This window comes from Balaenoptera musculus, chromosome 20, assembly GCF_009873245.2.
Source record: "Balaenoptera musculus isolate JJ_BM4_2016_0621 chromosome 20, mBalMus1.pri.v3, whole genome shotgun sequence".
Taxonomy (NCBI): Eukaryota; Metazoa; Chordata; class Mammalia; order Artiodactyla; family Balaenopteridae; genus Balaenoptera; species Balaenoptera musculus.
In genome coordinates, this window is record NC_045804.1 from 16472709 (window position 1) to 16485419 (window position 12711).

The 12711-nt window shown below is 38.3% G+C and overlaps 1 protein-coding gene across 7 annotated transcripts in view; it reads left to right on the forward strand.

Annotated features, from left to right (window-relative positions):
* Positions 1–12711, forward strand: part of KANSL1 (KAT8 regulatory NSL complex subunit 1) — a 186673-nt gene that overhangs the window by 41079 nt on the left and 132883 nt on the right. For 6 of the 7 annotated variants that reach the window (XM_036835746.1, XM_036835750.1, XM_036835751.1 and 3 more), the window contains one exon: positions 3834–5208. In XM_036835746.1, the coding sequence (XP_036691641.1) occupies positions 3917–5208 (1292 nt within the window). In that variant the 5' untranslated portion in view covers positions 3834–3916. Of the gene's footprint in view, positions 1–3440; positions 3465–3833; positions 5209–12711 lie in introns of those variants that run through there. The other variant, XM_036835749.1, reaches the window with a different exon arrangement.

Genomic DNA, 12711 nt, shown 5'->3' on the forward strand with positions numbered 1-12711 from the left:
GAATGTTTACTGCTTAAGTACCTTCTGTGGTGTGATGTTAATTACACCCCTCTTTTTACGTGAGCTGTGTGAACATGGGTTTTCCTCAGTAAGTTTTGTGGAAGCTGTGTAACATCTGTGCCCTTGCTTGAGTCCCCAGAGGGAGGCTGTTTCCTGCTATTTCTGAGACTTAACTGTAGTGCTTTTGGGTAGTAGGCTACATCTACTCTCATATGCTGTATTAATCATGTGGCACTGATAATGTGCCTCCTTGCATTGCCAGTATCAAGTGTGTATTTTTTTTTTTTGGTTTATTTATTTATTTATTTTTGGCTGTGTTGGGTCTTCGTTTCTGTGCGAGGGCTTTCTCTAGTTGCGGCAAGCGGGGGCCACTCTTCATCGCGGTGCGCGGGCCTCTCACTATCGCGGCCTCTCTTGTTGGGGAGCACAGGCTCCAGATGCGCAGGCTCAGTAGTTGTGGCTCACGGGCCTAGTTGCTCCGCGGCATGTGGGATCTTCCCAGACCAGGGCTCGAACCCGTGTCCCCTGCATTGGCAGGCAGATTCTCAGCCACTGCGCCACCAGGGAAGCCCTCAACTGTGTATTGATATCAGTTCGAAAGAGGATATTGAGTTGATGGGAAAGATCAGATAGTGATTTTTGTTTATGGGAGAAAATGCCTTTTATAAAATTGACTCAAGGTATTTTGAATAAAGAACTTACATTGGTTCATCTGTCAATTCAACCAGTGTAACATAACTATTTTTTATTACATTAGGAATTATTTTTAAATTTAAAATCAGAAATAGGAAAAGTGGACGTAGAACAGTTAGTCACACAGAATGCCATATGCTAGAAAGTCCATGAGGATAAAACTCTGTAATCCCCAGAAGATCTAGTTTAATGAATATAGGATGTTTGTTAAAGTTATTATAAGCTTAGAGTGAGAAAATTTTGGCAGTTACATACAGCAGTAGTCAAATTTGACCTATAAGTGTATTGGTATTTGTACGGATGTTTTCTCAATCATTTACTTAAATATTTCGATACTAATAATTTGAATTGCCATATTATGAAGAATCTTGGTGTAGTACTATAGGGCTTACCATCCTATGTTGATTTTTATCTAAAGATAAAATGTTTGACCAAATTGGAAGTTGCTGTCATTTTTTTTTCTGAGGGAGGAGAAGGTTGTGTTTAGTTCAGTGATTGATAAACTTTTTGGTCTCAAGGCCCCTTTTCACTTATAAAAAATGTTGGAAACCACAGAGAACTTTTATGGGTTATTATCAGTAGTTGATTAGAAACTTCAAGAAATTCAAAGAATAATTATTTACGGGGAATTCCCTGGCGGTCCAGTGGGTAGGACTCCGCGCTTTTACTGCCGAGGGCGCAGGTTCAATCCCTGGTTGGGGAACTAAGATCCCACAAACCAAGCAGTGTGGCCAAATTAAAAAAAAAAAATTATTTACGAGTTCATGTAAAAATAACAAACCTATTACATATTCTGAAAATAACTTTTTACCAGAACAAAAAAAGTATTAAGTGTGAATGGCATTATTTTACATTTTTGCAAATCTTCCTAATGTCTGGCTTAATAGAAAACAGCTGGGTTCTCCTGTCTGCTTCTGCATTCATTCTATTGTGATATGTTATTTTGGAATTATATAAAGAAAATCTGACCTTGTACAGATGTGTAGTTTGGAAAAGAGAGGAGTATTTAAATAGCCTTTTAAAGTGTGGCTATCCTTTGACACTATACTCAAACTTGACAAATAGTAGTTTCATAAAGGTTAGCTGCACTGTGGAATCTAAAGCTGTGTCAGTGAGCTTTTCATACTCTGTCACATTAATCCATTGGCTTGTCTTGCAATTATTTTACCCATGCACTCGTTTCTAACGAGCTTGGTCATTTGGTCATTCACTGAGTTATGCAGATCTTCCGAAGGTTGACACATTTCATTATGTGGTATCAAATTCTCATTCACTAATATCAGCAGTAGTCTACTTAATCAAGACTTCAGTATTGGGGAAACGTTCAAGCTCATGGTGGTGGATACACGTTTTCAAAATACTTATTTTTGCTTGAAAACTCAGATTTTCTCATTGGCAACAAACATCATCATTGGGTTTCCTTGAAGTGACAGGTTCACTTTGTTCATTTTCAAGAAAATGTCTGCTAACTATTCAAGTCTGAATAATCATAGTTTGTCAGTTGTTCTGCCAAGTAAAAATAGTGTTCCGTGAGGGAAGCTTCTAGTTCAGCTTGTAACTCAGTTGTACTAGTGCTTTTTCTCAGATTTCTTAAAGTAGCAGAAGTGCTTTATGTCTACTTTCCCTTCATTGCACAGAATATTTGTATACCTATATATACACACACACACTGAAGACTCGAGTGGAGATTTAATAAAGTTCATTATTTTCATATTTCACCAAGGATATCAAAGGTCAGTGGTACTAACCTATTTATTTATTTATTTTTAAATGAATAGAGAATACATTGACCAGTGGTTATTAGTAGTTTGGTGCCTCTGCCCTGAATTGTGCAAAGGTACCAGTAGTTTTGCTCAGACTTGTTTTTGTACCCTTAGTGCAAATGTCAGCACTATGAAAAAAGGCAAATAACGTTTAATATTATTACGAAAATGCTTTGATCTTGTGGACCTCTGAAATGGTCTTCGAGTTCTCAGGAAGTCCATAGGCCACACTTTAGGAACAGCTGGCTTCGTTCTTTGCATAGATTTCCTTTTACTCTCAGACCAGATAAATCAAAGGGGATAAAGAAGTGGCAAATGGCTGAGGTTTTTAGCTTGGGTTACTAAATGAAAGCAATACCGTTACCTGAGATGATAAAAATGGGTAAGGAGTAAAAAGAAAGTCAGTTTTGAGTTTCAGGGGGCTTGAGGAACATAGGTGGGGATGTTGATTAGTGCAGCTGAGCATGTTTTTCTGAGCTCTAGGAGGCCTTACCATGTTGCTATAGTGGTTGTTGCCAAGGAAGTGAGTTGAGAGAGAAGAGGGCAGAAGAATGGACCTTGTTGTCAAGGACATCTGGAAAGGAGAATTTCAAGAAGATTGGGGTGGTCAGCACTACCTAATGCTCCAGAGAAGTCAGATAGAATGCGGACTGAGGCTTGAGCTTTGGATTTGATAATGAGATTACTGGTGACCTTTGCCAGAGCAGTAGGAGTAGAAGCCAGATTATAGAAGAGTGAGAAGTGCAGAGGCAGCTATTTATAACTATTTTTTCAAGCAGTTTTGGGGTAAAGGAAAGAGACACATCAGTTGGGCAGTTAATTTAAGAGGTGGGCCGTACTGAGGACAGCAAAAGAAAAGAAAATTGATGAAGTGAACTGGTAACACAGGTGTGATACAGTTAAGCTTTTAGTATGATCTGTCTTGCAGAGAAGTGGGAAGCTGACGAACATTGGATCCTTTGGCCAGAAAAATGTACAGACCTGTGACAATTGGCATACAAACTTTTGGTAGGGATGAGGAGTTCCTTACTAATTCTTTTCTGTTTAATTACTGGGTGCTTAGTTTGATACATTTGCTTTAAATTCACTAATTTCAAGAAGTTTTAAAGATATTTTTCTTTTAGATGCAGATGATTTAACTTTAACAGTCTGTGGCTACGTTCAATTTATGGTAACAAGTGACAAAAAAGGATGGAATTCTTTCTCTTGTGCAGGGATTGTGGCCCTGCCCCAACACACCTCCCCTTTTGGTTTGAGTGTTTTTCTTCTGGAGGCAGAGTTTGGTTAACAGCCTCAAGTAATGTTTGTATTAAAAACATGTGTGTTGTTTTCTAACGTGCTTGTATTTCTAACTTCCTTTTCTTCTTTCTCTTCTAGTCTGTTCTCTGGGGAGGCGGTAAGGGGCTGTGGAGCTGGCCTCGGCACCGGGAGAGGCTGGACTTCCTGTCTCTCTGTGCTGAATGGCTGCGATGGCGCCCGCTCTCACTGACGCAGCAGCTGAAGCACACCATATCCGGTTCAAACTGGCTCCGCCATCCTCCACTTTGTCCCCCGGCAGTGCCGAAAATAACGGCAACGCCAACATCCTTATTGCTGCCAACGGAACCAAAAGAAAAGCCATTGCTGCAGAGGACCCCAGTCTAGACTTCCGAAATAATCCTAACAAGGAAGACTTGGGAAAGCTGCAACCACTGGTGGCGTCTTATCTTTGCTCCGATGTAACATCTGTTCCCTCAAAGGAATCATTGAAATTGCAAGGTGTCTTCAGCAAGCAGACAGTACTTAAATCTCATCCTCTCTTATCTCAGTCCTATGAACTCCGAGCTGAGCTGTTGGGGAGACAGCCAGTTTTGGAGTTTTCCTTAGAGAATCTTAGAACCATGAATACAAGTGGTCAGACAGCTCTGCCACAAGCACCTGTAAATGGGTTGGCGAAGAAATTGACTAAAAGTTCAACACATTCTGATCACGACAATTCCAGTCCCCTTAATGGGGGAAAACGAGCTCTCACGTCATCTTCTCTTCAGGGGGGTGAAGTGGTGGCATCTGAATCTGGGGACTTGAAAGGAGGTATGACCAATTGCACTCTTCCACATAGAAGCCTTGATGTAGAACACACAACGATATTTAGCAATAATAGCACTGCAAATAAATCTTCTGTAAATTCCATGGAACAGCCACCGGCACTTCAAGGAAGCAGTAGGTTATCATCTGACACAGACTCCAGTTCTAACTTGGGGGGTGTCAAGTTGGAGGGTAAAAAGTCTCCCCTGTCTTCCATTCTTTTCAGTGCTTTAGATTCCGACACAAGGATATCAGCTTTACTACGGCGGCAGGCTGATATTGAGAGCCGTGCCCGCAGGTTACAGAAGCGCTTACAGGTTGTGCAAGCCAAGCAGGTGGAGAGGCATATACAGCATCAGCTGGGTGGATTTTTAGAGAAAACTTTGAGCAAACTGCCGAACTTGGAATCCTTGAGGCCCCGGAGCCAGTTGATGCTAACTCGAAAGGCTGAAGCTGCGTTGAGAAAAGCTGCCAGCGAGACCGCCACTTCAGAGGGACTTAGCAACTTCCTGAAAAGTGATTCGATTTCAGAAGAATTGGGCAGATTTACAGCCAGTGGTATAGCCAGCTTGAGGTGCAGTGAACGAGCGTTTGATTCAGACGTCACTGACAGTAGTTCAGGGGGAGAGTCTGATATTGAAGAGGAAGAACTGACCAGAGCTGATCCTGAGCAGCGCCACTTACCCCTGTGAGTAGAATCGTGCATAATGTCATTCTTGGGAAATGTTTGGACAAGGGAGAAAGAGTTGGTGAATTCCCATCATGGGAAGAATGGGCTTCTTTGTATATAGGTGCCTAGGTTTTTTTCGTTTGTCTTTTTCCTAATTTTAGGTAGGTGGGTGCATATATACCTGCTAGTGAAGAAATGGAAGGTATATTTGGTACAGCGTTGTGTTGCTGTAGGGTAAAAGCTGTTAATTTTCCATTGAAATCTTACTAAGAAAAAAACTGGAAGACTTCCAATTTGTATAATTGTACCCATCCTTTCAGAGTGAATAATTAGATTTCTTTTGAAACTATATGTAGGATATTTTTGTAAGTTTATAAGGCTTGACTTCAGATTTTGTTGTTTCTAGTAAGCGGGGCCAAAAGTTTAGTTGACCTAGTTAAGTTCGCTGGAATTTATAGTTGCTTCTAATTGAGCTTTCAGCAGAGAATGTACCCAGTCTTTAACACTTGAGATTTCTGTATGTTTTAAGGACTAATAATCAGAAAATGCTTCAGAGTACTTTATAGGTTGCCTCCAAGCACAGTCTGCTTTCACAACCTCATTCTCTCCCTAAAAGAAACCATCTTTATCAGATTTGGATTTTATTTTCTCTCAGTTAAGTTAAATGTATTGACATATTTGGGATAAATTCGTACTGGATTTTCAAAATCTGTTGGCTTGAGGAAAATTATTCATAAGCTTTGTGTGGCACTTTAGATGGACCTGGTTGAGCCAGAGGTGCTTTACTCTTGTTCTTCCCTCCTGACCCTGCATTCTGCTCCTTACAGATAAGGAAGTAAAATATATCTCCTTAGAGATAGATCAGTCTACATTTATCGAGACTTATGAGAGAGTAAACAGAGTAGTTGGAAAAGAAGGGCAGGGGAGTTGACTAGTAGATCTTCTTTCATTTCCTCTTTGGGTAGGGATGTTGTAAAGGTTGGATTACTAGAGAAGGCTGAAATAGGTGGATATGTTGGAATAATTGGCTTTCCCTTGCCTGAAATAAAAAGGTGACTAAGCTTTTCACTGGAGGATTTGTTGAGACAGCTACGCTTTTAAACATAAGTAAATTTCCTTTTTTTTTTTTTTTTCAGTTTTGTTTGTTATTCACATGGATAACACTGTATCCGAGTATGAAATTTTGGTTTGTGTTTCTATTTTGAGTGAAAAAATATGGATAATTTTGCTGTATTTTTTCCTCGTAGACCAAGTTCCATTACCATTTGTTAGTTTACTGTGCTCAAAAGTCCATTTCTATATTCAGGTCTAAAGCAAATAAATTTCAGAGCCTTGCTACTGCTGTAACATAGTTACCGTTCCTTAAATGGATTAGTAGCTTAAATCAGCTTGCCAGTATTTGTGGCATTATCCCCACTGACTTTGCTGCGTAAACCACTGTTTTAAGAAATCTTGGTTAACAGTTGAATATTTTGTGTTTAAGAGTAATTTTGTGTAACATACTGTAGTTGAAACATTTTAAGTTTCCTGTACTTATTTTGTGTATTTGATGAAGAAAAACACCTAGACTCTATAAGCTTAATGTTTTCAGGATACATTGTATTGGAAACATTTCTGAGTTTTGGTAATGTTGTGGGTAACTGTTCCAACCCAGTGAAATGAAAATACCTACCAGAGAACTTTTTTTATTTCATGGGGTAGTCTAGTGATTTGAAAAGACCTCTTAGTCCAATCACTTCGTTTTGGGTTTTCTTCTCACATAATGGTTTGTTGATTGGCAGGGTGTAAATTATAAGGACAACTGAGGGATCATTTTAGGAAACTTTTTGGGATCAGTTTAATCCTCTTACAATGAAATCAACTAAATAATGCTTTAAAAAGTTGAGTTTCCATGCTTCAGATCATATTATAAAGTAAGGACAATTTGAACACTAAAAGTACTGTCAAATAAATATACTTTTTGCACATTATGATATATATGAATTTATTGACAAATTAAAACCACCAATAAAGTGTAAATACTTTTAAGTTCTTGTTAAGGAAGGTTACCAGATTGGCTACTAAGGCTAGTATTTAGCCAGGTGTTTGTTGACCTTCTGAGTATTTTAAAGATTTTCAGCAATTGGCCAGTGAGAGTGGATGCATTGCTTTGATTAAAAAAGAAAAAAAAAAAAAAGAGGTTCTTTGGATGCTGAGAAGCCTTTTCTTTGTGATTTAATAGTCCCTCCCAAATCTTGTAACCAGATTTATAATTCTTCAGTCCTGGAATAAGAAGTTAGTTAACTCTTCAGGAGCTTGACCCAGCTGGTGAATTTCAACTTTTTACCTCTTACAGTAGCCTGTCTAGTATTTCACTCCTTTGCTGAAGTACTGTCAGAGATAAAGTCAATAAATTTAGTCTGGGCAACCATAATGAAAATATTTAGTAGAGAAGACTGTTGAAATGAATTGTTTTTAAATGATGTTGCTTAAATTACAAGTGGATGGTTCTCTGAAAATTACAAGCTTTCACCAAGAATTCATGTGTGTGTTTTTTTTTTTTTAATTAATTAATTTATTTATTTTAGCTGTGTTGGGTCTTCATTTCTGTGCGAGGGCTTTCTCCAGTTGTGGCAAGTGGGGGCCACTCTTCATCACGGTGCGCGGGCCTCTCACTATCGCGGCCTCTCTTGTTGCGGAGCACAGGCTCCAGACGCGCAGGCTCAGTAGCTGTGGCTCACGGGCCCAGTTGCTCCGCGGCATGTGGGATCTTCCCAGACCAGGGCTCGAACCCGTGTCCCCTGCATTGGCAGGCAGATTCTCAACCACTGCGCCACCAGGGAAGCCCTCATGTGTGTTTTTACTTATTTCCTATGTTTTTTCCAAGAGGAAAATCAATGATTCATTGTAAATCCTAGGCACATGCTAGCGTAGCAGAATGATTGGTTTTATATGTTGTTGAGAATTGTGTATTTATCATTTTACAGTTAGTAAATTCTAATATTGCTGGATGAGACATGTTTAGAGAAGTTCTTTTCCTTTTTTTTTTTTTCGTTAACTGATTTTATGTTTAAAACTGTTATACCTTTTTATTTTAAGCTCTTTTTGGAAAATCATCCAAAAATGTTATATTTGTATATCTTCCTGTCTTGGTACATGTAACTACTACTTTGGAAAATCTGCATTACATTGGGTTTGACCTATATCATTGTTTAGTAACAACACTGTGGAATGAGCAGGAATTTAAACATCATTTAAAAAAAATTTTTTTTTTTAATTGAAGTATAAATACTTTGATTTACAATGTTTTGTTAGTTTCTGGTAAACACCAAAGTGATTCAGTTATACATATATCTACGTATATTGTTTTTCATATTTTTTATATGGTTTATTACAGGGTATTGAATATAGTTCGCTGTGCTATACAGTAGGACCTTGTTTATTTTATATATAGTAGTTTGTATCTGCTAATTGCAAACTCCTAATTTATCCCTCCCCCACCCCCTTTCCCCTTTGGTAATCATAAGTTTGTTTTCTATGCCTGTGAGTCTGTTTCTGTTTCATAAATAAGTTCATTTGGGTCATGTTTTAGATTCCACATGTAAGTGGTATCATATGGTATTTGTCTTTCTCTTTCTGATTTACTTCACTTAGTATGATAATCTCTAGGTCCGTCCATGTTGCTGCAAATGGCATTTCATTCTTTTTTTTTGGCATTTTTTTATTATTGGAGTGTAGTTGCTTTACAATATTGTGTTAGTTTATACTGTACAGCAAAGTGAATCAGCTTTACGTATAGATATGTCCCCTCTTTTTTGGATTTCCTTCTCATTTAGGTCACCAGAGAGCATTGAGTAGAGTTCCCTGTGCTATACCATTCTTTTTAAAAACGTCATCTTCTTGATCGAGGGACTAGAAAGGAAGCTGTATGTTTCAATAAATACCTCAATGTTTAATTCTTAATTGTAGAAGTAGGACTAGAAGCATTTATTGGTGGTTATCTCACGTGTATATAACAAGAACTGTTGAATGTGTGCTTGTGTGCCCGCACTCTCTTCTTCACTTTAGTTTTTCTTTGTATTCCTCCTTCTCATTTCTAAGAGTTTTGTTCTGCTATTTTGTTAGGAATTCCTGGACCTATACCTAGTTTTGCTGAATTTAGTTTTCATTTTATTACCCTTGTGCTTATAAACTTTTATAGTAAGTACCTGTAAAGAAAAAATTGTTTTCCAGATATTCTCTTAAATGTATTCTTAGATCAGCAGTGTTCTGAGTACCTGGATAGTTTGTAGACCTCTTTTCCCTAAAAAACAAAAAACTCTGTAAACTGTTATTATAGGCTTATCTTGAAGGTTAGAATAAAAATGATTCCATAAAACATTTCGTTAGTGACTACAGAAGTATATGTTGTTTTATATGTAAAATATATCTTTATGTTACACAATGCCTTCTTTATAAGGACTTCAGGGCAAAGATATGCAACCAAGAATAATTGTATTTTTTCCTAAGCTTTTAAGTCTGTTTTTATTACCTGGCTGTTATAATTTGTGTTGTTCACTAGGTCTCCATTTTCCTCTTGGCTTTTGGAAGTTTAGAGCCAAATTTGTAGGACTTATTGTTGTACTTTTTTTTTAAGCCTCATTCTTGGCTTCGTTTTATTCTCCCTGTTCTTGTTTTATTTTCATGTTTTTATTTTTTTAAATTTATTCTAACCTATGTTTTATTTGTCTGGTAGCCTCCTGAAGTCTGTTCCAGATCAAGGTTGAGTAAAAATTAACTAGATGCTCAGTTTAGTGACACTAAAGAAGTTATTTGAATTTTGATTGTCTTGATTGCGGTGACTTTTCTATGTTTCTGGGGAATTTCACCCTTTTGGAGTTGTTCGTGAAGACTTCAGGGTATAATGAATGACTAGTGTGTTTGTTGATTTTGCTTTTTAGTTACTGTGGAATGTTTTGTGTTATAGCTCGTACTTGAATTTATTAAGTATTCACAGATGATGTTGCCAAAGATGGCAGTCCACTTGATTTGTCCTTATTTTCCTATTCCTTGTCCTTTCACAAAATGATGGAGTGAGAGGTCTATTAGCTGGAAAGCTAACATCTAACCCTTCTTTGCTACAGACTAGCTATAGGGCTAATCATGTAACCGCCTTTTCTAATATAAATGAGGAAATTGATCTCTAGGGCTTAAACTACTTTGAATTGTGACAGCTCTGTCTTTAACATTGATGGAGCTATTCTCAGCACCATTTTTTTGCATTTGGGGAGTCTGAGGCAAAGTTCCCTGTTAAGTCACTGGTGTACCTCGAAACAAAATGGCTTTCTTGACTTGTGACTTAGAGCTTTGATTCTTTTACTACCTTAGGTCCCCTTTCCGCCCCATAATCCATTAAAATGATTATTGTGGCTCTTACTGGGTGCGATACATACGTGGGAATATTCCATCATGTTCTTAGAGAAGTTACTTCAGAGCTGAGTAAACTTTCACTTGTCAAACACCTTGTTCTAATTTAATCTAATCATCTTTATGTTTTTTTTCTTTTTCTGCTAGCCTGCATATGACATCCAGTGGCAGAAATAGGAACTTCTGTATTTTCTCCATCTTCCGCCCCCCCTGCTTTTTTTCTGAGAAGTTATGTAGGTAGTGAGAATTATTCTTGGTGCTTCTTGTATGATTCTGAAGGAAGGAAGTTAGGCAGCAGGAATTTGGAGGTTACCCGTTTGCTGCAGATCTAGTTGCTCCAAATATTTTCTGTTGCCTTGGGATTGGTGTTTTCATTCTTTCAAATTGAGTGAAGTACAGTTGACCCTTGAACAACAATGGGGTTAGGGTTGCCCACCCTCTCTGCAGTTGAACATCCATGGCCCTCTGTATCCATGGATTCCACCAACCACAGATCGTATTAAATGTTGAAAGAAATCTGCGTCTAAATGGATGTGCATAGTTTAAACCCATGTTGTTCAAGGGTCAGTTGTACTCTTTTAAAGTGGTCATATATATAAGTACCTATGAGTGAACTTGTGAGACGTGAGAGATGCCATAGGTAAATAAACTGAGTTTCTATCCACAAAAAGTTTATAGTTTTGATGTGTATTGGAGACATGGTAGATAAAGATGACTACTTAGAACAGTGCCTGGCCATATAGTAATATACGGTAAATGTTGGGTGATACAAATGAAATAGGAAGAGATCACAGCTGGTTGATGGAATTGGAAAGAAAGGATATTAGAAATGAGCCTTGAAGGATGGCTAGGATTTTGATAGAAGGTTGTCTTGGTTGTGGCCTGATGAGGTAGGTCAGTACAGGAAGAAGGCACAACATACACAGAGAGGACAGAGACTAAAAGGCATGGGGCTTTAGTGGCTAGAGTGGAAATACTTTAGAGATCTAGTAATATAGGTAAGTGTAATAAATGTAGTGTAAAAAGGAAAAGAGGAAATTCCAGAGATGGTGCAGAAATAGATTTAATGGGATTAATAACAAAGGCGGTATGGGAAAAATAGGGAGGGATCATTATAGATGATTGAAGTTTCAAGCTTGGGTGACTATAAGAACACAGCTTGCAAAATAACCCTTACCTGAGGGTTCAAGTTCTTTACCAGTGTCTTAAAAATGAAGGTTTCTGTATTACTTATAAGTTCCAGCAACTGTTAAAAATCAGGAAATGGACTTCCAAGTAATCCTGTGTAAACAGAGAAGGAGGAGTTGACCTGTACAGAGAGGCCTCAGAACCTTACATTGGAGACCTTGGAATTAATTAATTTGTTTATTAGATGTATTGAATGCCTACTCTGTGCTGAGGTGCTAGGGGTAGATAGTGGTGAATAAGAGAGACACAGTCCCTGCCCTGCCCTCATGGGCAGTATAGGTTAGAAAGAGAGATTATTTAAGCAAGTAATCATATAGTTAATGATATATTTATAGTGGTGTGGGTGCCACAGAAACGAAGTTCGGAGTGCTAAGGGGGTGCATATTGGGAACATCTAATTAAGATGGGTGGGGATGTCCTAGCAAGTATCTTGAAGAAGTCACATGTAAGTTGAGACCTGAATGATGAGAAGGAGTTGGTGAAGAAGAGAGGAGGTGTGTTACAGAGGAAACGGCATGTGCTAAGGACTTGAGAATGGGAGGTGCTGGATGCTTTCAAGAACAGTGCAAAGTGTAGTAAGGAGAGTGGTGAGAAATGAGGCCAGAGAGGTTGTTAGAGGCTATGTCACATAGGTGGGCTTGTAGGTCATCTCCAGTTTAAAATTTTATTGTGAAACCATTGACAGAGTTTATATATCATTGGATTTTTTAAAGATCCCTCTTACTGTATGAAGAGTAGAGTGGATTTGGACTTTGGGAAACCATTTAGGCTGCTGTGGTAAGCTAGGTAAGAGAATGGGGACTTGGCCTTTGGAGGGAAGAGTGAGGGAACTGGGTATTTTGGAGGTAGGGTGACTAGGACTTGTGATTGATTGGATGCGATGAGTGGGATGTTGAGAGAGAGGGAAGAGGAATTATGGGTGATTCTAAGATTTTTGACAGGAGTAAC